At 41.4% G+C, this 26077-nt stretch overlaps 1 protein-coding gene across 6 annotated transcripts in view; it reads left to right on the top strand.

Annotated features, from left to right (window-relative positions):
* Window positions 1-26077, top strand: part of LOC146861244 (sodium channel protein type 2 subunit alpha-like) — a 905823-nt gene that overhangs the window by 463124 nt on the left and 416622 nt on the right. For all 6 annotated transcript variants that reach the window (XM_085645403.1, XM_085645408.1, XM_085645407.1 and 3 more), the window contains exon 17: window positions 13836-14321. In XM_085645403.1, coding sequence (XP_085501529.1) covers window positions 13836-14321 — 486 coding nt within the window. The remainder of the gene's footprint in view (window positions 1-13835; window positions 14322-26077) is intronic.

Below are 26077 nucleotides of genomic sequence, written 5' to 3' on the forward strand. Positions count from 1 at the left end.
GAAACAGAAGCTGAGGATATATGTATATATATATATATATATATATCTGTATATATATGTATATATATATATATATATTAACTACTGGCGCTCGTCAGTAGGTAGCTATAGTTAGGACCTTGTTTCTATTCAAAAAAGTTTTTTCTTTCCCCAATATCTTTGGCGCCGTGTGACGAATCTTTGGGAAATTTTCAAAACTAATGGTTCACTCAGGTCAGCTCCTGTCTTGAAAGTTTCGGGGTGATTCATCAAGCAGGCCGAGAAAAAAGGGGGGTCCCAAAACGCATTTCCCCATGTTAATTTCCATAGGAACTTTAGACACGGCTACAGCCCGAACTGCTGAACAGAATTACACCAAATTTGGCAAAAAGGTAGCTCTTGGTCCAGAAAGCGAACATTTTCTTTTAAGTGGTGTAAATCTGTTCAGTAGTTTCTGAGATATTTGAAAAATAAACATTTATATATCTGAGCACCAAGGAGGAGTCGCGACTCCTCCCAAGCATGAGTTGACTTCTGATTGGCTGCCAACACTCCAAAGCAGAATGTGTTGGCAGCCATCTTGTGACTCGGTAACCGAGTAACAAGAAAAACGAATACAAAAGTGAAAAATGAGGAAAAGAGGGCATGATAGAAACACCTAGACCCCCTAGGCCTGTTCAGGGGGTCCCACAAGGACCCCAGGGCCCAAAAAAGCTTTATTTAAAAAAAATAAAAAATAGAACGAATTCTCGCTGGGTGCGTGAATCTGGCTGAAAAATTTTAAAAAAACAAAGAGGGGGCTCCCATGTTTCGTTTCCCTTAAGCCCCCAAGTGGGCTAGGTCCCTGGGGCAATGTATAATTAAATATAGCGGGGGACCGCGGGGGACCCGACAGTCCCAGCGACTGTCACCTCCCCAGGCCTTGGTTAATTAAATGCAGGGGGGCAAGTGCCCCCCGCAGCCCCGGGGACGCCACCTCCCCAGGGTCTTCCATTTATTTTTAGAGTTTTCTATAGTGCGAACCAGACCCAAGGTAGGGTAACAGAGCGCTTTACATAGTAAGCAAGGTATGAGTAGCACATATAGTAAAAACATAGCATACAAAAACAACACATACAAAGTAACAACATAGCATAACAGAGTTTGGGGGATGAAAGCAGAGTAGAGAACTGTTCTGAGCAAAAAGAGTCAATTCGAGATTGTGCACGTCTTAGCTTCGAAATATCAGTGGACGGAGAGTATAGACAAGTTTGAGGTTGTAAGCTGGCGTGGTGTTTGTGCGGATTTTAAGGGAGGAATTTGCTCATCAAGAATGATTTTGCTTTATTTTTGAAGAGGGTTGTCGAGGCGATTTTTCTGATGAATGGCAGAAGCGAGTTCCAAATTCTTGATGCCGCTCCAGAAAATGCTCTGTTGGAGGTTTTAGTCTTGTTGAACCACGAGGGTTTCAGGAGTAGATTATCTATACTCATAGAATGTCTGTTTCCTCCAGATAGTGTAAGTTTTTGGGTTAGGTACTAGGGGGGTGTTGTGATATAACGCCTTGTAAGTGATGCAAGCCATCTTTAGGTGAATACGAGCTTCATACGGTAGCCAGTTGCGTGCCTTCAGGTGTGGCGATATGTGTCAAATTTCCTAGATCCAGTTATGAGTCTCGCTGCGGCGTTAAGACAGGCTTTTAGAGTGGCGGTAGAGATTTTGGGAAGCCCTGAGAGAGTAGAACAACCGTACTCCAGCCTCGATATGACTAGGGACTGAGCTGCAGTTTTGAGGTCTGGGTTCTCGATGAATGGCTTCATTTTTCTGAGATAGCTGAGGTGAAAGCGGGCATTTTTAGCCATCAAGTTGATGTGAGCTTGCATGTTAAGGTTCTTATCCAGTGTGATTCCAAGTCATATTGTGGAGTCCACCAACGTTGGCGTGCAGTTCAGAGCAGTGATTACTTTGGTCCATTCCTTTATTTCCTGGGAGTTATTAGGGGGGAGAGATTAAAAGAAATTCAGTTTTTTGTGAGTTAAGCTTGAGGAAGTTGGTCGTTAACCATTGGACGTTTTTTTCGAGAGCTAGATTAATTGTCTTTATCTCTTCAAGTTAAAATGCATTTAAAATGTGTGAGGGGGCTCCTGCCCCCCCACGCTGCCCCGGTGACCTCCACCTCCCTGGTGCATAGTTAATTAAATGCGGGGGCCTCGTGGGCCCCCATGTCCCAGGGACTGCCACCTCTCTGGGGCTTAAATTTCCTACTTATTTCTGCACCTCTCTTGCCTCTTTCCGCACCTCTGTTGGTTCTTCTGCACTGGTCTTGCTACTTTATACACCTCTTTTGCAAATTTCTGCATCCTCCTTGCCTTTTTCTGTACCTCTCTTCCTGCACCTCTCTTGCCTCTGCACGCTGGTTCCCTCTTTCTGCACCTGTGTTGCCTGTTTCTGCAACTCTCTTGCCTGTTTCTGCAGTTCTCTTGCCTCCTCCTGCACCTCACTTGCCTCTTTCTGCACATCTATTGCCTATTTCTGCACTTCTGTTGCCTATTTCTGCACCTCTCTTGCTTTTTTCTGTACCCCTGTTGTCTCTTTCTGCACCTCTATTGCTTCTTTCTGCACCTCTCTTGCGTCTTTCTGCATCCTTCTTCCCTTTGTTGTATCCCTCTTGCTTCTTTCTGCTGTCTTCTTGCCATTTTCTGCACCTCTCTTGCCTCTTTCTGCACCTCACTTGCCTCTTTCTGCACCTCTCTTGCTTCTTTCCGCACCTCTTTTGCTTCTTTCAGCAATCCTCTTGCCTCTTTCTGCACTTCTCTTGCTTGTTTCTGCATCTCTCTTGCGTCTTTCTGCACCTCACTTGCTTCTTTCTGTACCCCTCTTGCCTCTTTCTGCACACTTGTTCCCTCTTTCTGCACCGTTCCTACTTGTTTCTGCACCGCTCTTGCCTCTTTCTGTACCTCTAATGCTTCTTTCTATACCTCTCTTGCCTCTTTCTGCACCTCTCTTGCCTCTTTCTGCAACTCACTCTCTTCCTTCTCCACCTCTCTTGCATCTTTCTGCACTTCTCTTGCCTCTTTCTGCACTTCTCGAGCCTCTTTCTGTACCTCTCTTGCCACTTTTTGCACCTCAAGTGCCTCTTCCTGCAATTCTCTTGCCTCTTTCTACACTCATCTTGCCTCTTTCTATACCTCTCTTGACTCTTTCTGCACCTCACTTGCCACTTTCTGCTTTTCTCTTGCCTCTTTCTGCACTTCACTTCCTTCTTTCTGCACCCTTCTTGCCTCTTTCTGTATCCCTCTTGCCTCTTTGTGCACCTATCCTACCTCTCTGCACCCCTTTTGCCTCTTTCTGCACCTCTGTTGGTTCTGTCTGCACTGCTCCTGCTTCTTTCTGCACCTCTTTTGTTAATCTCTGCATCCTTTTTGCCTCTTTCTGTATCCTTCTTCCCTCTTTTTGAACCTCACTCTCTTCTTTCTGCACCTCTCTTCCCTCTTTCTGCACCTCTCTTGCCTCTTTCTGCAACTCACTCTCTTCCTTCTCCACCTCTCTTGCATCTTTCTGCACTTCTCTTGCCTATTTCTGCACTTCTCGAGCCTCTTTCTGTACCTCTCTTGCCACTTTTTGCACCCCAAGTGCCTCTTCCTGCAATTCTCTTGCCTCTTTCTACACTCATCTTGCCTCTTTCTATACCTCTCTTGACTCTTTCTGCACCTCACTTGCTTCTTTATGCATCTCTCTTGCCTCTCTGCACTTCTCTTCCTTCTTTCTGCACCCTTCTTGCCTCTTTCTGTATCCCTCTTGTCTCTTTGTGCACCTATCCTACCTCTTTTTGCACCCCTTTTGCCTCTTTCTGCACCTCTGTTGGTTCTGTCTGCACTGCTCTTGCTTCTTTCTGCACCTCTTTTTCAAATTTCTGCATCCCTTTGCCTCTTTCTGTATCCCTCTTCCCTCTTTCTGCACCTCTCTTGCCTCTGCCTGCTCACCTGTTTCCTCTTTCTGCACCCCTTTTGCAGGTTTCCTTAACTCTCTCACCTCTTTATGCATTTCTCTTGCCTCCTCCTGCCCCTCACTTGCCTCTTTCTTCACTTCTATGGCCTCTTTCTGCAGCTCTCTTGCTTCTTTCTGCAACCCGTTGTCTCTTTCTGCACCCCTGTTGTCTCTTTCTGTACTCGTCTTCCCTCTTTCTGTACCTCTCTTGCTTCTTTCTGCACTTCTCTTGCTTCTTTCTGCACCTCTCTTGATTCTTTCTGCACCCCTCTTCCCTCTTTTACCTCCCTCTACCCTCTTTCTGCTGTTCTCTTGCCATTTTCTGCACCTCTCTTGCCTCTTTCTGCACCTCACTTGCCTCTTTCTGCACTTATCTTGCTTCTTTTCACACCTCTGTTGCTTCTTTCAGCAATTCTCTTGCCTCTTTCTGCACCTCTCTTGCTTCTTTCTGCATCTCTGTTGCCTCTTTCTGTACCTCACTTGCTTCTTTCTGTCCCCCTGATGCCTCTTTTTGCACCTCTTTTTTCTCTTTCTGCACCTCTCTTGTGTCTTTCTGCACCCCTGTTCCCTCTTTCTACACCTTTCCTGCCTGTTTCTGCAACTCTCCTGCCTCTTTCTGTACCTCTGTTGCTTCTTTCTACACTTCTCTTGCTCTTTCTGCACCCTTCATGCTTCTTTTAGCACCTCTGTTGCTTCTTTCTGTACATCTTTTCCTTCTTTTGGCATCCCTCCTGCCTCATTCTGTACTTGGCTTGCCTCTTTGGGCACCTCCACTACTTTGTTTGGCACCCCTCTTGCCTCTTTTTGCACCTCTATTGGTTCTTTCTGAATTGCTCTTGCTTCTTTCTGCACCTTACTTGCCTCTTTCTGCACTTCTCTTGCTTCTTTCTAAACCTCTGTTGCTTCTTTCAGCAATTCTCTTGCCTCTTTCTGCACTTCTTTTCTTTCTTTCTGTACCCTTCCTGACTCTTTCTGTACCTTTCTTGCCTCTTTCTGCACCTCTCCTAGCTCTTTCTGTACCCCTCTTGCCTCTTTTTGCACCTCTGTTATTTCTTTCTGCACCACTCTTGCTTCTTTCTGAACTTCACTTGCCTCTTTCTGCACTTCTATTGCTTCTTTATATACCTCTGTAGCTTCTTTCAGCAATTCTCCTGCCTCTTTCTACACTTCTCTTGCTTGTTTCTGCACTTCTCTTGTATTTTTCTTCACCTCAGTTGCCTCTTTTTACACCTCACTTGCTTCTTTCTGCATCCCTCTTGTCTTTTTCTGCACCCCTCTTCCCTCTTTCTGCACCTCTCTTTTTTCTTTTTGTACCGTTGCTCCCTCTTTCTGCACCTTTCAACTGTAACAGCCGACTTTCTCTGGTTTTTTACAAATGAAATGTCCAACTAACTATAACGTCCCTGAAACCTGTGGTTTTTTCAGTGAATTTCAAAGGTTTTTAAATGCAAATTTCTAACTATAACGTCCCTGAAACCTATGGTGTTTTCAGTGAATATATATATATATATAAATATATTAAAACATTTAAAATACACTTTACTACACTATATTTCACAAACATACTGAACTACAGTGTGTTTTAAATTTTTTCAATACTTAATTCTTTAAAAAAAAAAGTCTACAGAGTACCACGGTAATACCTACAAATTACAGCGCTGCTTACATTTTGTTTTTAAGCATGGTTCCCTTTAAAGTGCTGTAAAAATATATACAAAAATATAAATATATTTCTTCTATCTATTACCTCTAATACCTCGTTAATAAAGGGGTACTGGGTAGAGGACAACAATAAAACCTATTACTTACCTATATTTAAGGCCCTAAAACAGAACACAGAAAAAGTGTACTGAAAACTACATGGCTGCCTTTTACGGTTTGTAAAGACAGCCAATCAGATACTGCCTTTTCATCTGCATGTACCACAGTATACCGCAGAGTTTCTAAGGTATACCTTGACACAAAAGGTAAATAGGGGCAGATTTACAAGAAACTGACACATCTGTGAATTAAAGGAGAGATGCGTCAATTTACTTGCGACATGCAAAAAAACCCTTGTGCCACCATGGAAGTGTTGCATTTACAATGCAGCGCACCGTGGCGCTAGGATTGACAGATGCGTCACTCATCTGTTGGCGTACAGGTAACGCATTGCTGGAGTCATGTTGCAAGCATGACACAACTCCAGCAAATCTCAGGAATGCCTATTCCTATTGTGCTGCATCACTCCTTACGTAAGGTTTTAACACAGTGGTGTCGTAGAAGTGGCATAGGCTTTCTTGTGTCGGAACGCCCACCCTGCATACATTATACCTGATGCAGGTATAATGTGGAGCAGGGCTTTACAACGTGTCGCATCTCCCTAGATGCGGTACGTTGTAAATGTGTCACAACGTGGCACATTGTTTATGCCGCTGCTGTATCACAAAAGTGACATAATAGCATGAAAAAGTGTTGCAAGAGGCTTGTAAATCTGCCCCTAAGTATTTTAAAACTTATATTTTTAACATTACTTAAACTATTTACACCTAGTACCAAAAATTACTATTTACACTTCAAAATCTATATATTTCTGTTATATTACATCTACATCCATTCACCCACTTTCATACCACATCTGTTTCAAGTACCACACTCCTCCTTGTGTCACTCTGCTCAATGCCACTCCACTCTATTGCACTCCACTGTAGGCTGTTGCACTCTACATCACTTACTCTATGCCAGTCCACTGTATGCCACTCAATTCTATGCTACTCAATTTTACCCCACTCCACGCTACTCTTTTCTACACCACTCTACTGTATGCCATTACTCCACTGTATGCCCCCCACTCCATGCTACTCCACTCTACCGTATTCTACTGTACAGACCTCCACTCTATGAAACAACACTGTACGCTAGTCCAGTCTATGCCATTCCACTCTATGCCACTCCAGTGTACATCACTCCGTTGTATGCTATTTCATGGTATGCCATTTCACTGTATGTCACTCTGCTGTAGCCCATTCCACTTTATGAAACTCCGCTCTGCAACATTCCACTGTTCGCTATTCCACTATACACCACTCCTCTCCAATCTACGCCACTCCAATGTATGCCATTCCACTTTACGCTATTGAACTTGATGCTATTTCACTGTAGGGCACTCCACCCCACTTAACGCCATTCCACTTTACACTACTCCACTATATGGCACTCCTCCATATGTCACTGCACTCTACATCACTACACTGAATATTATTTCACTCTATACTACTTCACTGTAAGCTGCTCATCTGTATGCCCCTGCACTCTGCAACACTCCACTCTATGCCACTACATTCTACACTATTCCACTCTACACCACTCCACTCTATGCCACTCCACTGTATGGTATTACCCCATATGCCAGTACAGTCTACCCCACTACTTTCTACATCACTCCAGTCTACATTATTCTACTCTACTCCACTTCACTCTATGCCACTCCAAAGTATGCCACTCCACTATATGCTATTCCACTCTTTGCCACTCCACTGTATGCCACTCCACTCTGCGCAACTCCTGTCTACTCTATTCTACTATAGCTCACTTCAGTCTATGTCACTTTGCTATACGCTATTTCACTGGACACCACTCAACTCTATACCACTCCACTCTATACCCCTCCACTGTACCCCACTCCAGTGTACACTATTCCACTATATGCCCTTTCACTCTATGCCACTCCACTCTATGCCACTACAATGTACACCATTCCATTCCACTCCGCACCACTCTATTCTATGTTATTCCACTCTGCACAACACCACTCTATGCCACTCCACTGTACAATATTCCATTGTACACCACTCCAATCTTTTACACTCCACTCTATGGCACTGCACACTGCACCACTCCACTCTACACCATTCCACTGTACACCACTGCACTCTATGCCACTCGAGTCTACGTCAGTCCACTCTATGCCACTCCACTTTACACTATTCCACTGTATCCAAATCCACAGTATGCCATTCCACTCTATGGTATTCCACTCCGTGCCACTCCACTGTACGCCACTTCACAATGCACTATTCCTCTGTGTGCCACTTCACTCCTGCACCACTCCACGCCATTCTACTCTACTCCACTCTATGCCACTCCCTGCTACACTATGCGACTCGACTCTGCCACTCCATTCTACACTCTCCAATTTACACTTCGCCACTCTATGCTATTTCACAGTATACAACTCCACTCAATGCCATTACACTCTATGCTATTCCACTCTGCACCACTCCACTCTATGCCACTCCATTCCACACCACTCCATTGTACGCTATTCCACTCTATGCCACTCCACTATGCATGACTCCACTCTATACACTCCACTGTAAGCTATTCCCCTGTACGCTACCCCACTCTATGCCACTCCGCTGTACCCTTATACACTCTACGCCAATAACCTCTATGATATTTCAGTGTACGCCACTCCAATCTCCCCAACTCCACTTCACGCCACTCCACTGTACTCTGCTCAACTACACTGTACTCAACTCTATGAGAGTCTATGCCCTTCAACTCTGCCACACTATATTCAGCTCTATAGCACTCCACTGTTCAATACTCTACACAACTCACTGAGAGTCTACAGCACTGTACTCTATACCACTGTACAACACTCTACTCCACTCTATGACACGCTACACTACTTCCTCTATTCTATTCAACCCCACTTCTTCATTCTCTACTCTAAGACATTACTCCTCTCTACTCCACTACTGCACTCTCCACCACTACACTGTAAGCTACTCTATGCCACTCAACTCTATAGTAGTCTGTGCACTCCATTTTGCCATATTGTGCCACACTCTGCTCTAAGCCACGCCACGCCACTCCACTGTACAACACTGTAGTCCACTCTGTAGCACTCAACTCTACTCCACTCTATGACACTTTTTGACACTTAACATGCCAGTCCACGTCACTGTACAACACACCACTCCACTGTACAACACTTTACTCCATTGTATGCTACACCAGTCCTCTCTACTATACTCCACGCCACTGTATTCTACAACACACTACTCCACTTTACCCCACTCTTTGAGACTGTAAAACACTTCACTCTATACCGCTCAACTCTGACACACTCTACTTCACTCTATGCAGCTCTGCTCTACAAGGCTGTACTGCATTCTGTGCCACTATACTACCCTGTACTCCACTTGATACACTAAACTACACTGTACAACCCTCTACTTCACTCTATGCCCCTACATGCCACTGTACAGCTTTCTACTCCACTCTACAACACTTTCCAACTGTTAGAAATCGAGTTTCTGATTGGCAGAGGTATCCATCCTGTCCAAGCAGGAACCACAGTCCTCGTCAGGGTAAGTACACAACCTAAATTATCTTGTGCTCACCCTCTGGTAGCTTAGCACAGAACAGTCAGGTTTAACTTAAGAGGCAATATGCAAAGTATTTTTGTAACATATAGACAGTAAAACAGTGAAAATACCTCAAAAAAAGTATCCATACAAGTTTAGAAAAATATATATTAATTTAATAAATGAAATAAGACCAAAAAGACAAAAATCTAATGTGTAGAAGTCGAGATATGAGTTTCTAAAGATGAAATGTAAACAAAGCACTTAGAAGTAAATAGTGCTTGAAGACTCTATTGGTCGTGCAGGACTGGGACAAAGTCATGAGTACAGGCTAACCGCGATAGAGCTCGGGTGGGATACGAGACCTACCTGGCCCACTATACAAAAGAATCCCTTTCTAGGTTTACGTCGACAAAGATGCAGGATGCAGCAGAACAATGCATCAGTGATCCACATGCAGTTGAAGTGATGCACTAGATTTTTCCATGCAACTGTGGCAATGCGACGGGTCAGTGAGCAAATTGTCGGTTCCTGTGTTCGGCGGATCCGAACACGATGTGCTGGATTTCTCCTTGCTGTACAGACAATGCGTGGACCTTCTCCACGTGCAATGCGGCAGGTCTGAGTGCAATGCGAGTATCCGATTCCTGTAACAGCAGAGGTTGCGTCGCTTCCACTGGAGCAAGCCCCTTGGTCCATGTCCAAGGGTCAGGGGTTGGGTTGGCACCACTTGGCAGGACAGCCTCAAAAGCAGATGAGGTCAAGCGTTAGAACAAGAGGGTTCTAAGTCTTTTGTGTCCCTGATACTTAGGCAACAGGAGGCAAGCCAGCAAGCCCTGGGAGTCACTCTGGTCTCAAGTGAGAGAGCAGCAGGCAGCAGGGCAACACAGCAGGGCAAGGCAAGAGTTCAGAAATCAGCAGTTCCAGCAGAGTAGCAGTCATTGAGCAGCGGAGCAGATCCTGTTCTTCCTGGCAGAGTAGTCACAGGTCATGAAGTGTGCTGAAGTTATGGTGTCATGAGTCCACTACTTATACTCAGTTGTGCCTTTGAAGTGGGGGAGACTTCAAAGAAAGCCTTGCCATCCAAAGAGATCCACTCTTCAAGCCCTGACTCTAGACTCACTACAGGGGGCATGCAGCCCTTTGTGTATGAGAAGGGCACATCCTATACAGATGCAAGTGTGAGGCTGTGTCGAGCTCCTTCCTTCCAATCTCCCAGAAAGATCCGGCAGTCACACCTATGAGTCCTTTGTGTATGGCTGTCTAGAGGGAATACAAAAACCCCAGCTGTCACACAACCCAGACTGAACACAGACAGGCAAAAGGCAATAAATGGCTAAAGTAAGTTAATGCAACTTTCTAAAAGTGGCATTTGCTAAACTGTACTATAAAATCTAACTACACCATAAGTTGTGATTTTAAATTGTGAGTCCACTGACACCAAAGTTGAAACGTCCATCTCTTCCCAATTGGGAATTACCCTTACAAACTGTAATAAGGTAATCCCAATGTTATCCTATGCAACAGATACGCCTTGCAGTAGTGAATAACTGTGTACCTTAGAAGTGACATATATGTATTAAAAAGGAAGGTTTTGGCCTGGCAAGAGGTTTGACCTGTCAGGTCGAAATGGCAGTTTAAAACTGCACACACAGGCTCTGCAGTGGCAGGCCTTGAAACATCGTTAAGGGGCTACCTCTGTGGGTTGCACAATCACTGCTGCAGGTCCACTAATAGCATTTAATTCACAGGCACTGGGCACATGTAGTGCATTTTACTAGAGACTAATAAGTAAATTAAATATGCTAATTGGCTCTGAGACAAAGTTGCTATGTTTAGAGGAGAGAGCACATGCACTTTAGCACTGATTAGCTGTGGTAAAGTGCTCAGAGTCCTAAAGCCAACAAAAACGAGGTCAGAAAAAGAGGAGGAGGGAGTCAAAAAGTTTGGGGTGACCCTTCAGAGAGGGTCATTTTCGAACACCAACACTCTACTGCAGACAACTCCACTGCACTGTACAAGATGCCATTCCATTTTATGACAGCTTAATCGTAACACATGTCCACTCTAGTGCACTGCACGCCACTGTACTTTACAACATGCCATTGCACTGTATGACATGTTAGTCCATTAAAAGCTATTGCCAGTCTACTCTACTCCACTCTACGACATTACACTCTATGAAACTCCACTTAACGGAATTCTTCTCAACTACGGTGCACTTTACGGTTTGAAACAATTGTATTTTTAAAAATATTAAAATTCACGGCAGAAAAACAAAGGTTAAACCTTGTTATAATTAGGAAAACCGTATTTATTATTTCTATATAAACCAAACTTACATGACATAGACATTAGAATTTCTAAAGTTTTTGGTATATATTTGAAATGTAATTTACCCACCACCTTTAAATTACTGTAAATGTATTTTTTCTTCTTATACAAAACAAACTTAATGTAAAAAAAAATTAAGTTATACTTATGCCTTTAATTTATAAATTACACAACACATTCACTTTATAATAACTCATGCACCTCCATACACAGTGTATTCTACTCAAAATATAACACTGCAAAAAATCAGTAGCTAATAGTCCCCTTCTTCTGTGGCCTGAAAGGCAAGCCATTGTCGTTCAAGCCAGGGCCATTAGCTTTCCCACTCTGGAGATGTGATGAGCAGAAGAACTGGATTGAAACTATTTTAGGCTCAGACAAAAAAGATTGCAGTGGGTCATCTCTGCAGTATGTCAGAAAAGTGAATCTCAATGATTTTTAAGATCATAATGCCCACATTAAAGGACATACAGCAAGTATTTGTTAAGGGATGAGGTCACTGTTTGGGGACAAATTATTATATCATCCTACAGTTCTCTTCCCCATTAGCCTGTCTTTTGGGACTGGCCTCGATAGCCTTAAGGATTTCATTACTAGGCCCAGGTGGTACAGTAAGATCCTATCATTGTATATGGAACCTTGCTTTAATTTGAACAATGATTGTAGTCAATAGTTTACAACTCATCCCATTGTATTAATATCAAATTGATTTTATATATTATATATTGTGATGGTTTTTATGTGCTTTTATGGCTCTATGGCCATATAAAGATGTGTAAAGTAAAGATGCAGTCATTACTAAGTATATTTCTATAAAGTTATGTCTGTGCTTAAGTTATCAAAAATCAGATTTTTATTATGTCAGAGTTTGGAAATAAAGTAAGAAATACATTTCAAGGACTTTGATAGCATCTTCCTAGGTTAAGGCATGACATTTTAATATTTTAATCATACCTAGGTCTGTCCTTGTGTACGCATATGGACTTATACAGTGAAATAGCTGTTAGGCCTACAGTCACTGTGAGGGAACTCTAAAAAAGTGTCTCAGTTATTATTTTTTTATAGTATGCACCCTACTTTTTGTGATTACAGGGTACACTTTAGGGGTAACTTATTCATATATTCAAAAGGGTTTTCCACATGGCAAAGACACTTTCCGAAGCCATCTGTTACTGCAGTACTTTTCAATCTCAACACAGTTAGAGAACAGTGCTGCTCCTGACAGCCATATACGTTTGTCATATATGACATTGGTGAATGTTCTGTGTCACCCACTATGTCACCTACTATGGTCTTACAGAAAGGGTAAATAGACCAATTGCATGAAACACATTTTACCAATACCATTTTGTGGCATTACATAGCAGTCTCACAAGCCTTGTCTTTATACCAGGAAAATTATGGTCTAGAAAAATAACAGGAAATGAAACTATGCAGCTTTTACATTTTTAATTCACTCTGTTCTGGTATTCATGTTTCTGACTTTTAGCTGCAGAAATTAGCTAAAATCTTGAATTCAATAGTAGAGATAAAATGAAATCTTAGAAACCCATAGTCTGTTGACACAGAAACAGCACATGCCAATTAAACCTTTTCATGAACACATTTGAAAAGGACTGGAATTGATTACATTTCCAAGGCATCCCTGCTCTAGAATACTCACTGCGTTGTCCACTTGAGCAGATGTGCTCATATATAACATTATACCATACACATCTGATATTACATGCAAGCAAATCTCATTGCGAGTATACATTTAGGATTTGAGAACACAAAAGCTGAATTTACACTCACTGGGTGTGAGATTGGCTTTGTGAATCAGGGCCCTACCACCTCATTGTCACACATGGGAGAAATTCCAGAATACAACACATGGACAAAAGCACTTAAATACTTACTGGTGTCATGGATCACATTGTTCATATCATGACACCGCTTTTTTCTTAAGCAGTAAGTGCAGTCACTATGATGTTTATGCCCTGTGTTGTATGGCTACATACTTTGCAAAGTTTTGAAGTGTGTTATTGATGGTTTTATGAAACTAATTTTAGGAAATTGGTGTTGTCACATCTATTTCAAACTGCATGCATTTTAGTATACATATGCAGTAATGGAATTACCTATGACGCCTGAGAAAGGATTTTCTGTTGAAGCACAAGAATCCTTTTATATGATGTTTACCTCTCTTTCTTACGTTTCTAGGTGTTGAACCTGTTCCTTGCCTTGCTACTGAGCTCATTTAGCTCAGACAACCTTACCGCGACAGAAGATGATAACGAAATGAACAATCTCCAAATTGCAGTGGCAAGAATGCACATTGGAATTGCTTATGTGAAAAAGAGTGTGAGAGAATTCTTTGAAAACACTTTTGTTAAGAAGAAAAAAGTTTTAGATGAGCTCAAACCACTTGAGGATATGCAGAACCAGAAGGATGGCTGCATTACCAACCACACCACAGTGGAACTCACCAAAGATTTTGACTATCTCAAAGATGGGAAACCAACCATTGGCACAGGTGTAATTGGGGGCAGTGTGGACAAGTATATTATCGATGAGAGTGATTACATGTCCTTCATACATAACCCAAGCCTCACTGTAACAGTGCCTATCGCTGTGGGAGAATCTGATTTTGAAAACCTAAATACTGAAGAATTTAGCAGTGAATCAGATATTGAAGAAAGTAAAGAGGTAAGGCATTAATATATTGTTTTATTGTAAAAGTTTAAGATGCGTCTACTGTGGTTAAACTGATAAATGTTCAATTCTGATTTTCTAAACAATTACATTTTAATTACTTAAGCCAGACAATCTATGATAATGATGAGAGAGAATGCTCGTAGAGTATAATTGAGCAAGCAATCATAAATGAGTGGATCATTTTGGTTTGAATATGTTAACAATCTGTACATGCATTTTCGACTGATGTGGTTTGCCGGCCTCATTTGGAAGTGGAGAAATTGAATGGCCTCTACTGGCGGAGCTCCCTTTAGACTTCATAGAAAATGCTTCTGCACTGCTTTCTATGAATGTTCAGAGGTCTACCCTGAAATAGGGAAATGGGCTTTGATCTCCTAAGGCGGGAGGGCTGACAGGCCACACTTATGAATCTGGATGTCACTGAATGTCAGTCATAAGTAGGCTGTCTGGTTTTAGGGGCCAATACAATGTAACTTTGTCATTCAAGCTAGCAGCAAGAAAGAATGGGCTAACATTATTCTTCATTGGTGTTGTTGTTTAGGGATGTCACTAAAATATTGTTTCTTCTTCCTTATGCTTTTTTCAGTTTTGTGGTCTTTGGTCTGAAAATGCAGGGTTTAGAAGCATGATTTAGGTCTTGTTAAATGATTTTATAAACTGTAGAGAATCAGAAAATGTCAAAATCATATTTTATATTTTGGCTGCGTTTGATTCTTTCACTGATAGGTAAAATGGCTGGTTTCATAAGAATATTTTCCAATATGTGCCTTCACATTTACCCACAGAGAGTGGGTAAAAACCCTTGATACATCAGCCCCCAATATCTAGTGAGTCAGTGTTGATAGTCGGTGAATTGCCAATACCTCAGACTTTAAACATTCAAAGCAAGGTATAGTGACAAGTATATGTGAAAAGAGTGCTAACACCAAGTATCAGGGATAGTGGTGAAAACATGACACCAGACTTTAGGAAAACATGGAACGCAGTGTCACTTGGAATGTTGCGGCAAAAAGGTTCTTTCCAAGTTCAGCAAAGATTGGAGTGATATTGTTTGTATTTGCAGTGATATAGCTTCATATATGAAAAGGTTGTGTGATGACCTGTCAAAATCGATTTCTGAGCTGAAGTACTTCCCTGCAAAAGATCCTTGCCACTTGTTAAAATGGATGCTGAAAGAATCTTTACAATCTTCAGAGTTAATGAAGAATGCTATTGACTTTTTAGTCCATTCTGGTGCAATGTTTTGTTATGCACGGGACTAAAACGCAAATATTTCTCATTTTGTGCTTTGTGTGGCATCAAAGAAAGAGCCATCCAACCTGTTTCGCTTAGCTGATGGTTCTCAGTCCAAGGCGCTGTGAATGCTATACTATCCATGTGGCAACCATTTACAGAATTCTTACTGAGTGATGATGCCAAAGGCAAGAAATGTGAAGATCTTTGGTCGCATATTGCTAGTGATGTGAAACAAAGTGTACTGTACTGCATTCTTAGATTTTTACCGGAAAACATAACTGCTGTAGTGGACATAATAAGAAAACTAGAGTCTCAAAAAAACTGTTGTCTGCCAAGTGTTCAGCAAAATTGATGTAGACGTGAAATATCTCCTTGAGAGTAGGCTGGGCGACATCTTTAGTGACTTTGGAACTGCAACATGTCCCATGTTAGAGTGCTTGCCACTTGGTACGCAAAGCAATGTCCTTTTATATTACAATGTACGAGAAATGGCTTGCATTGATGCATAGAAATGTCCCTTCACCAACCAAGGCATCTGAAGTCAATGAAACCTCACTGTGGTACTCTGTACACATTCTAGATCCCTTCTGTGAAGGGGAATTTTCTCTATTCCTTCAAAAGTGCAGCTACAATTTTTACCACTTCAATAACTCTGAGGGCATAAGCGCCTAGTTCAACACAAGTGCTGCAGAACCTGCCGAGAGAATTGCAATCTTCAAGTGCAACAGTATTGGCACTGAAAGCTGTCAGTGGCCAGAGTTAGCAAATTGTGTACTGGCTGTTTTGGCGTTGCCTGTCTCAAGTGTCAATGTTGAGAGGGCCTTTTCACAGATAACATTTTACATGGGAAGGAAAGAGTGAGCGCACATGACTAAAGACTCATCGAAGAAGTATTTAACGGTGTACTACAATAAGTTAGATTTGGGAAAATGTATTTGGACCTCTTTTACACTATATGTACACTGTCTATATACCATGCACTATCAGTGCAGAAAGCAAGCAATAATAAAAGCAGAACTTTCCATAAACACCGAAAAAACACTGTTTCTGTTGTTTTTAATGGCACGAAAATGTGTAACCAATGATAACCACTGTTTTTTTAAGGTATTAAAATCACTGGAAAACACTGAAAAAGCCCCACCAGAATTTACCAAAAATAGAAACTGAAAACAGTAAAGCCTAGTCATAAGTGAGCTATGAGCAGATGGGTAAAAGACACAGCAAAAAAGAATAATAATTGTCCATTCACATCCTCGTCTCCTTGGGGGTTTCTGTCTGCTGCCCCCTTTACCCCAAAGATACTTTGTATAGTCAGACCCTTATATCTCCTGAAGATGTTTGGTATGAGTTTAAGTAAACCCAAACATGGAAACATATTTGGTTACTGCTGGCAAGAAGTATATGGTAAATGTTTATCTAAGGGAAGTAAACCGTGAAAATAAGATCTGTAATGAGGATGCTCAAGAATATTGATTTAAAGGGTGATGTTTTGACCTATTCTGGTAGAATTAAGAAAGAAAAGGTAATTTTGTTTGCCTGTAGAAAATATGCAAAAGAAAATAATTTAGCCATGTTAAAATTAGGGGATAAAATCTGCGTAATTATGTGCAGAATTTGCCATATCCTAAATGAGGAACCTTAGGGGTCATTTAGAGTAGGCAGACTGTATTCGATTCTACCAGGGCAGGTAAAACGTATAGTCCACCTATGTGGTGGAGAACAATGTCCCTTCAAAAAAGCCGCTGCCTTGTGGCTTCTCTGAAGATCCTTTAAGTTTGCAGATTAGCTGCAATGCTTCATGCATCTGCTAAGTGTTTTAGGAAACAAGGGTACCCCAATATGCGAACCAGGGGTGATACGCTGTAAAGAGGAACAATGGTTCTAGTTGGCCTAAAAAGGTCCAGGAAAAAATTACCCTATGAGGGGCAATGAGGTCAATATAGGTATGAGAACTTAAGTCTCAGAAGAGAGCAATAGTTAATATATAAGAGGGACATGAAGGTCAATGTATGTGGAACATTTATTACACATTGATAGAATTCAAGTGCTCACATAGTAAGTGACAATAAGCGTGACGTGAGAAGTGAGGGTGAACTTAAAATGAAGACATCGCATAGACAACAATTGTAGAACCACTTTTTAAAGATTTTTAACACAGTTTAAAGGGTTCATGTTGTGAGGTGTCGACGACGTTTCGAACTCAATTAATCGAGTTCATCTTCAGGACAAAATGTGAGCAACTAGAATTTGGAAACGCGGTGTTGAATCAAGGAGTCACTCGGCCGCGGAGCGGCAGCGTTCATGCGCCGGGAAATTATTTAGACCTCGGAGTCGAAGAGGAGCGTGTCCTTCTCAGATGCTGCTTCGCGCTGAGAGCTCACTCTCAGCGCGAAGCAGCATCTGAGAAGGACACGCTCCTCTTCGACTCCGAGGTCTTCATTCAATGATATGCTACCGGCACAAATAAATAATTTCCAAATTCTAGTTGCTCACATTTTGTCCTGAAGATGAACTCGATTAATTGAGTTCGAAACGTCGTCGACACCTCACAACATGAACCCTTTAAACTGTGTTAAAAATCGTTAAAAAGTGGTTCTACAATTGTTGTCTATGCGATGTCTTCATTTTAAGTTCACCCTCACTTCTCACGTCACGCTTATTGTCACTTACTATGAGCACTTGAATTCTATCAATGTGTAATAAATGTTCCACATACATTGACCTTCATGTCCCTCTTATATATTAACTATTGCTCTCTTCTGAGACTTAAGTTCTCATACCTCTATTGACCTCAATCTTTCATGCATCTGCTAAGCAAACATTTTGTTTTTCAAAAATAAACTCCCAACGCAGGGGTTTGTATCTAATATTAAAGAGCTAATGACCATGACTCACAGGACGTTTCCTACCGTAATGAGAGGGCAACTTTTGTACATTCTTTTTTTCAGGACCACAAGACTTTTCCTGGCTCTCCCAAATAGGAAAAAAGTACATCAGAAAATCTGCCCTACATAGGGCAGATAGTCTGAGGTATTAGAAATGACTGCATAGTGCCCATGTGACCATTGGTGTAAGGTTTCTGTCACCAAAGCCAACAGCACTCTGCTAGCAGAAACATGATGGTTCACCCAACTCCAAATAGAACAGGCGCACTGTTCTCTGTGATATTGATAGCAGAGAACCCTGTCCACCAAAAGCTGAATATCCCCTTAGTATTTCTATTTGTGGATTGGGCTCATCCTGTTTCAATGCAATTTAATTCAATTCATAATTCTTTATTCATCTGTCAGAGACCCACATAAAAAGAAAACTTACAAATGCTTCACATATTAATACAATTCATAACAAATTACCAGTATGTAAATATGTAGAAATAACATAGTTCATTTTAAAAAGAATCCTACCTTCAGAATTTTTTTTTATTGAATAAAAAGAATCCTGCCTTGAAACGTACCTTCACAAATATAATACAATTCACAAATAATTATCAATGGAAAGATTTCCTTTATTAAACATAACAGCTGATTTTAAAAAGAACCAACTCTACATTAGACCTCTTCAACCCCTTGCAGTTGCAAATGTCTGAGCCTTCCTCTACATTACACAAATTGATGTTTCTTTAAAAGTTGAATGAAATACCTTTTGGTATAAATAACTTAATATTTACAGAAAAAGATAAAACGGAATAGTGACTGGTCTGAGACCCTGACAAAGGTCACCGCAAATCACCGCAAATATTTAATCGTCCCTGCCCTGAAGCAAAACAACAATGACAATTCCCAATTCCTGAGTGCTAACAGTAAATACCATTCTATGCCAAGCTGCATCTTCAAATTGGCATAGACATTTTCAGTAGGTTTACTGGACTCCACATTACTCATGGCAAAACCTCTTCTTTCAAGAAACAATGAGCTTGCTAACCTTTTATCCAATGTATTAATAGAAGTCAGGTTGTCAAACAAAAGAATAGCCCAACTCTAAGGCGCTTCTATTAACATAGACAAGCAATGGGATGCTGAGTCCTTTATCATAAGCGAGACAGTCTTTTCTAATTGAATTATCCATATTGGCTCCAGGTTTCAGCCAAAGCCATAAATACAATGGACCCAGTTCAATTCAGGCTTCTTAGTAGGGAAAACTGAGCTCCTTGTGACAGACAAAATGTGAAACTGAGGGAGGCCGTAAAAGGAGTCCCCTGCAAAAAAGATTCTCCACAACCTGTTGTACAGAATAGTTGGAATAATCCTAAACCCAAAGACCCTGCTTCATACACAGCACAGGTGAACACTGAGTCTTATAAGCTTTGTGCCCCAAGAACCAGAAGAGTCGAACTAGACCCCTAAGTAAGGAAATCTGTTAACCTTTCTTAACCAATAACTTTCAGAAACCATGCTGGATGTCCCCCCTCCTAGTTTGGGGCCACAGGTCATATGTGATTGTGAAATTGGTAGTTACATCAAGACCTGCCATAAACTCTACAAAGTAGCTAACTAACTTACATAATGCCCTAGGTATGCATGCCATCAAGACAGTATCAGCATTAAATAATGCAGGACTTTGTTTATAACTGGAGCATCCCTAGCAGAAGTTTAAAAAATAACTCAATTAATTAATGTACAAAAGAAATAGAAAGGAGGCAAGAACACACCCCAGGTGAACACCTTGTGAAAGACTAAATGTAACCAACAATTCCCTATTCACACCATCCGCACTCTAGCAGTTTGGTCATCATGTAGTACATAAAGAAAGTGCACAAGTGCCCTGTCCAGTCCCAACTCTAGAAGGGTTAACCATAGTTTGGTGCAAATGAAACAAGCAAACTCTGTAGCTAAAGCCATGAATGCAAGGTATGGTAGGCAGCACTTGGAGATGGTATACTTTTCTATGTTAAGATTCAAGCACTGCTCCATGGTACCGAAGCGCTCACAGAACCCATATTGACCCGAGTCAAGTATATTATTTCTGCTGACCCAGTTCCTCATCCAGTTAAAAATAACTCTACCTAAAGTTTTCACAGGTGTATCTATCCTCTACCTCCAAAGAGTCCCTAGGACTTCCAGTTAAGGCTTTCTGGAGTCACCTATTTGCTAAAGAGAAGAGTTATTCGAAACAGTAGGGATTGTCATTAGGTTTTTTAACCAGGTTTAATAAAGCAAATTTAATACAATCACATAGTCCCACAAAAGAATAGAAAGTATACTTACTACTACAACCTAACGGGGACGGTTTTAAAAAAGATCACAATGTGTGTCAAGCAAATTAGCTAAGAAGTTATCAGATGCGGCCCGTGCAGGTAAGAGCGGTGTTCGATAGATGACGACGAGGTAAATTAAATTTAAAAACGAAAACCACTTAGCTTGCACTTGCCACATCGCCGACTCAGCAATGCAGCGAGCGCAAGTTAAACGTTTTTCAGGGTATTTTTTAAAGTTCACTAGGCCTGGGTGGAGTTCACGGAGCAGAACTCCGTAAACTGACAAAAAACTCTGCAGAGTTCCAAAAGTGGCAGAGTGCAGCACAAACTGCTGTTCACGCTGATATTCCTGCTGCTCGATTAGAAATTGTACCTGAGTGGCAGCTGCTAATGCAAGCGGGGAAAAAACTCTGCTGCACTACCCGGAGTGGAGTTTTCTGTACATCATTGAGCTCCGCGGAGCGCAGAGTGCAGAAAACTCCCCAAATTCTGCGAATGGAGTGGAGTTCACCACCCAGGCCTAAAATTTACCTCGACTCCGTCTGTCGACTTCCCTCCTCCCTCCTTCCCCACCGCTCTTACCTGCACGGGTTGAGCCTGGAAGTTACCTAGGTTGCAGAGGCTTCAACATAATCAAAGACCGCTCTGATGTAAAAATATAAATAAATAAAAACTAAAATTATGCCTTCCTTTAATATGAATAATCTGGATTTTCTGTGCTCCTCATTTCCGAAACTTTAAAGCATAATTTTAACTAAAGTGACGACCCCTCTTTTGCATGACACAAACGAGAAGGGCAAGCAGGGATAGAATCTCAGGCATATCCATCTGCTGCTAAAGGCAGAATCCCCCAGATTTGCTGGAATGATTTAACCAAAGTATTCCAGAGTATGATCTCTGCGATGTTCCAACTTCCAATTCTTGTTAGGGGTAGACATGTGTTGCCGTAGAACCCACCCTCATTGCTGTGGTTGCCTCAGGCAAGTGATTAGGTGGCTCCAAAGTACCATCATTAATATGATGCACAAGTCAATCGACCCCCTTCCGATTTGACTGGACTTCAGAGGTCTAACAGTCAATAAGGAAAAGACAAGGGATATGATTCTATCATTTAGAAGTACAGTATCATTTGGAGCACTTGCTTTTATTTTGTATTATATTTTTGCTAGTCCAAAAAAACGTTAAGGCCATTCTTTCTGCAATTCGTGACTCAAACTAGAAAATGTCAATGTATTTATAAATTGTTTATCCTTAGATGTTATGGTTAGTTTGGGTCACTTTTAACCTCTTGAGTGCCCATGACGAGATGGTCTCGTCATGGGCCGTGGTTGCGCTGTGCCCATGACGAGACTATCTCGTCTTGAGTCCCGCCCGCTAATGAAACGCCCGGCACAGGGCGTGGAAAGGGCGGGGCACTCAAGGGGTTAATATTTACAAAGAAGAAGAAATGTTAATATTTATAAATATTACATTTCATGGTTGCTGCCATATGTGCGTGTCATATTGACATATGGCACAAGTTGTATGGGTCAACAAGCCAAAATAAGCAGAATTATTGTTAGAAAGTCTATGGGATAAGCAGGGGTCGGACAACATAGAGCGTTATATGATAAGTAGGCAGTTTTATATAGATCATGGCCTCCGAATGGAAGTCATTGTTGGAACTTTGACAATGAAAAACCTGAATTTAGTATGAACAAAGTGGAAGCTGATAGACCTTTATGAACAGAACAGCGAAAGTTGATGGAGGAACTGATGACTGCATTAAATACAGAGAATAATTAAGCATAAGATACCATTAAATTGAACATAGCCAGAAGCTCTATGCTGCCATTCTGCGCAAATAATTTGGTTCCTCTTATGTGCCTGGGTTCGAGCTGAAGCTATGTCAGACAATAAAACATTTAAATGCATGTGAATCACATGAAATACCTGTGTGAGGCATTCCTTACCTGGAATCCTATAGTTCGTTGCAGTGCCTAGGTCTTGGGAACTGGACTCTAGCCTACTGCTCTGTTATGATATACTTTTCAGTCATTCGCTATTTTGGTAACATATGCCCAGACAGCTACGTGTTCCTGCTGGAGGTGTTAAGAAATGATAACTTACTGTAAAAATATAGACAATTGTCCAATTTGAGAATCGTATTTCAGTAAATTACTTACTTTTTACAATAGCCCAACAATAAGTGTTGTATAAATATTTACTTTATTAGTTTCCGTGCCTCACTGTAAAGAAGAACAATTGTTTTCATCAGCTGTTCTTCGATGTAGCTTAAAAATAATTAAATATTTCAAACACTCAAAAGGATTTAGCGTGGGAAGTAAAACGTTAAAGCTTTGATCCCGATCTAAGTTGATTTATATGGGATTAATAAGCTGTTTTAAATGTTTATGATAGCAGAAAATTCATCTGAATAATAATCTTCAGGAGTGGATTTTCATTGTGAATTATCATACATTTAAAAAAAAAATTATCTGCCAGTGATTGCCACTGAATTTTACCTATAGCTTTCTAAATCGCTCTAAATTGCATTTTGTCTCTCACTCACCTTTAATTCTCTAGCAAACTCCCTCTCATTTGCAACCTTTATCTTTTACTGTGTAACTGTATGGATGTTTTCAAAACCGTGTGCAAGATATAGTTCAGCTGTTTTTGTGTGACATAATTCCTTATTATTTGGCATTATGCAGGCTTAAATTAGCGGAAAATGAGCAACAACATATAAATTTGTTCTGAAAAGGGACCCCAAAATATATCTTACCTGGGGCTCCAAAATGTCTGAAGCAGCAGCACAGCTTGCCCTTGCACGGTGTCAGATCACCTCTCCGATCCGCTTCCCTAGCATTTACAGAGCTGGATGGCTGCTAAAACACTTTGGAAAAATTCATAGGTATTACAATGCGACCGCCTTCAAGGTGGTAGCAATGTGTATGTTTTGTATTGCGGCATGGGCTGCGGGCTGCAAGCACACGTCGCAGGAACAAAAAATACACATTTTGCATATACCTGCCCCCCCATAACTGAAGGCAGAGAGCAAGGGGGGGCCCGGTAGGGGCCCCCAAAGTCCCATTCCACCTCCCTTTTCATGGTGGGTTAACAACCATGAAATGGTGGGTGGAAAGGGAAATTGTAATCCCGACGACGCTGCCTGAGCAGGCACCGCCACTGTTGTAGGGATACAAATCCCTCCAACGGATGGATTCATGGGGGTCAGTCTCTCCCACCGCCTACCATCCACCCGCCATTGTAATGTGGCAGGCGGTCAAGTGGTGTCTGATGGCGGTGGGACCGCCACCGGCGGCCTGAAAGTGGTGGTCCCACCGCCATCGTAATGAAGCCCAATTTTATTAGGAAACAAGCTCGCTACATTGTGTCCACCATGTGCTGGTTTACACTATTCTGGGGTAACACATAGGCTGGTTTCAGAAATATGTCCTAGGCACCTAAATTACATGTATTTCTTCAGCTCTCAATAGTCTTACATGACATTGGAGCAGGTTTTTGGTTCCTAGGGTTTTTTATTTAAAAAGGGAGTCTTTTACACAAATATTGGGGTTTTATTAAATAGAAAATGAATGCAGTATTTCCTTTCATCTTTAATATATGTTCCTCTTTAGCTAAATGCGCACATTCCTTCAGCTTGTCTACAGTTAGGCGGTAGGAAGAAATGGAGATTGATTTGTTGCTCAATCCCAGACTGTAGAACTCTGCTTTATTTATCTTTAATTTGCTATGCATTGAAAATTAAGAACATGTTGTATATTGCTTAGAGGTACTTCCTAAATGCAGTGGCAAAACAAAAGCTCCTACAGCCCATGCAGTGCTGGGTGGCCCGCGAGCTCCAGGGGTCCCCTCTGGCACTGTGCAAGGGTGGCGGGCCCTTGGCCTTACTCAGTCTTGTGCGTGGGCCCCCCCCAGACGTTTTGTTACGCCACTGTCTAAATGTACCTCTGTTGCAGAAATTGGTGCTATTTCTTCAATTAACAAAACTTTATGCTACTTGTTTGAATGCTAACATAAGAAGTTCTTATTGTAGACAATGGCAGAGTGTTACGCCGCCTGCATCATTGGAAGGTGGCAGCTATTTAGCCGATTGGCAGGGAAACAGTGAGTTTTCTCTGCTATTTACCTGTGCGCTGGATAAACACTAGGGATTATTTACTAAGTAGCCTTGCAATAGCAGATAAACTTCACAATGTATTTAGCCATTGGTTATACATCAGAGATTCTGCGCTGTTTGCCAGCAACTATGCAAAAAGCAAAGAATCGTCAATATTCACTCGGCCAATAGATAAATAACAAACATTGGCCCACATGCATCAAAACAAAAACCGGTCGCAAACGGGCAGATTCTCAGAATCTGACCCTTTGCTCCCGGTATTTTTGCATTTGGGATGCATCATCCCAAATGCAAAAATAGCAAAATAAGGAATCTCTAAATTGCGATTCCTTAAATTGCGATTGCATTTAAGGAATCTCAAATTGAGATTCCTTAAATGCAATGCATGAAAGTAAAAATATTAGCGATTTCGCTAATAGGGGGAGCAAATTACCATGAAGTTGAACTTCATGGTAATTTGCAAAAACATTGAAAAATGCACTTAAGTGCTTTTTTCAAAGTTCCATTTTACACACACACATGCCCTTGGGGCATGTGTGTGTGCAAGATGTACTCATATGCAGATTTCAGGGGTGCAACAGGGTGTCCTTTTGACACCCTGGCACCCTTGCAATTGCATGAGCAATTTGCGATTCTCTAATTGAGAATGGCAAATTAAGAAAGTCTTCCCATTCAGTCCTATGGGCCTCTAGGCCCATAGGAATGAATGGGGAGGTAATTCCTTAATTGCAACTCGAAATTTGCAAGTAGCAATTAAGGAATGTTTAGGAATCGCTATTTTGTAAGCGATTTCTACATGCATAGCCTTTTGCTATTCCTTATTAGCGAATCCTTATTTTTCGCTAATAAGGAATCGCAAATGGCATTGTTGATGCATGTGCCAGTTAGTGCAATATTTGTCTAGCAGCCTTGCAAATTGTCAAGACAGCTCACTCCTTAGCTGGCTGCTGGTAGAATATCAGACGTTATCTACAATTTGGCCTTTGGCCCTGAAAATAGCAAATCATTTCATAATTTCCCTTGCTGGTGGCTAAATAGCAGAAATGATGTAGCAGTTGGCCAGTAGCCATGCAAATAACGAAGAAGTTTCACAATTTTCACCTCTGCTGGCTATATAGGAGCCATTATGCACTATTTAGAAGGCAGCTTTTCAAACAGCAAAGAAACATCGTTCTTTACCTGGTTGCTTGCTAA

Source organism: Triturus cristatus, chromosome 3_1, assembly GCF_964204655.1.
Source record: "Triturus cristatus chromosome 3_1, aTriCri1.1, whole genome shotgun sequence".
In the NCBI taxonomy this organism is placed as follows: Eukaryota; Metazoa; Chordata; class Amphibia; order Caudata; family Salamandridae; genus Triturus; species Triturus cristatus.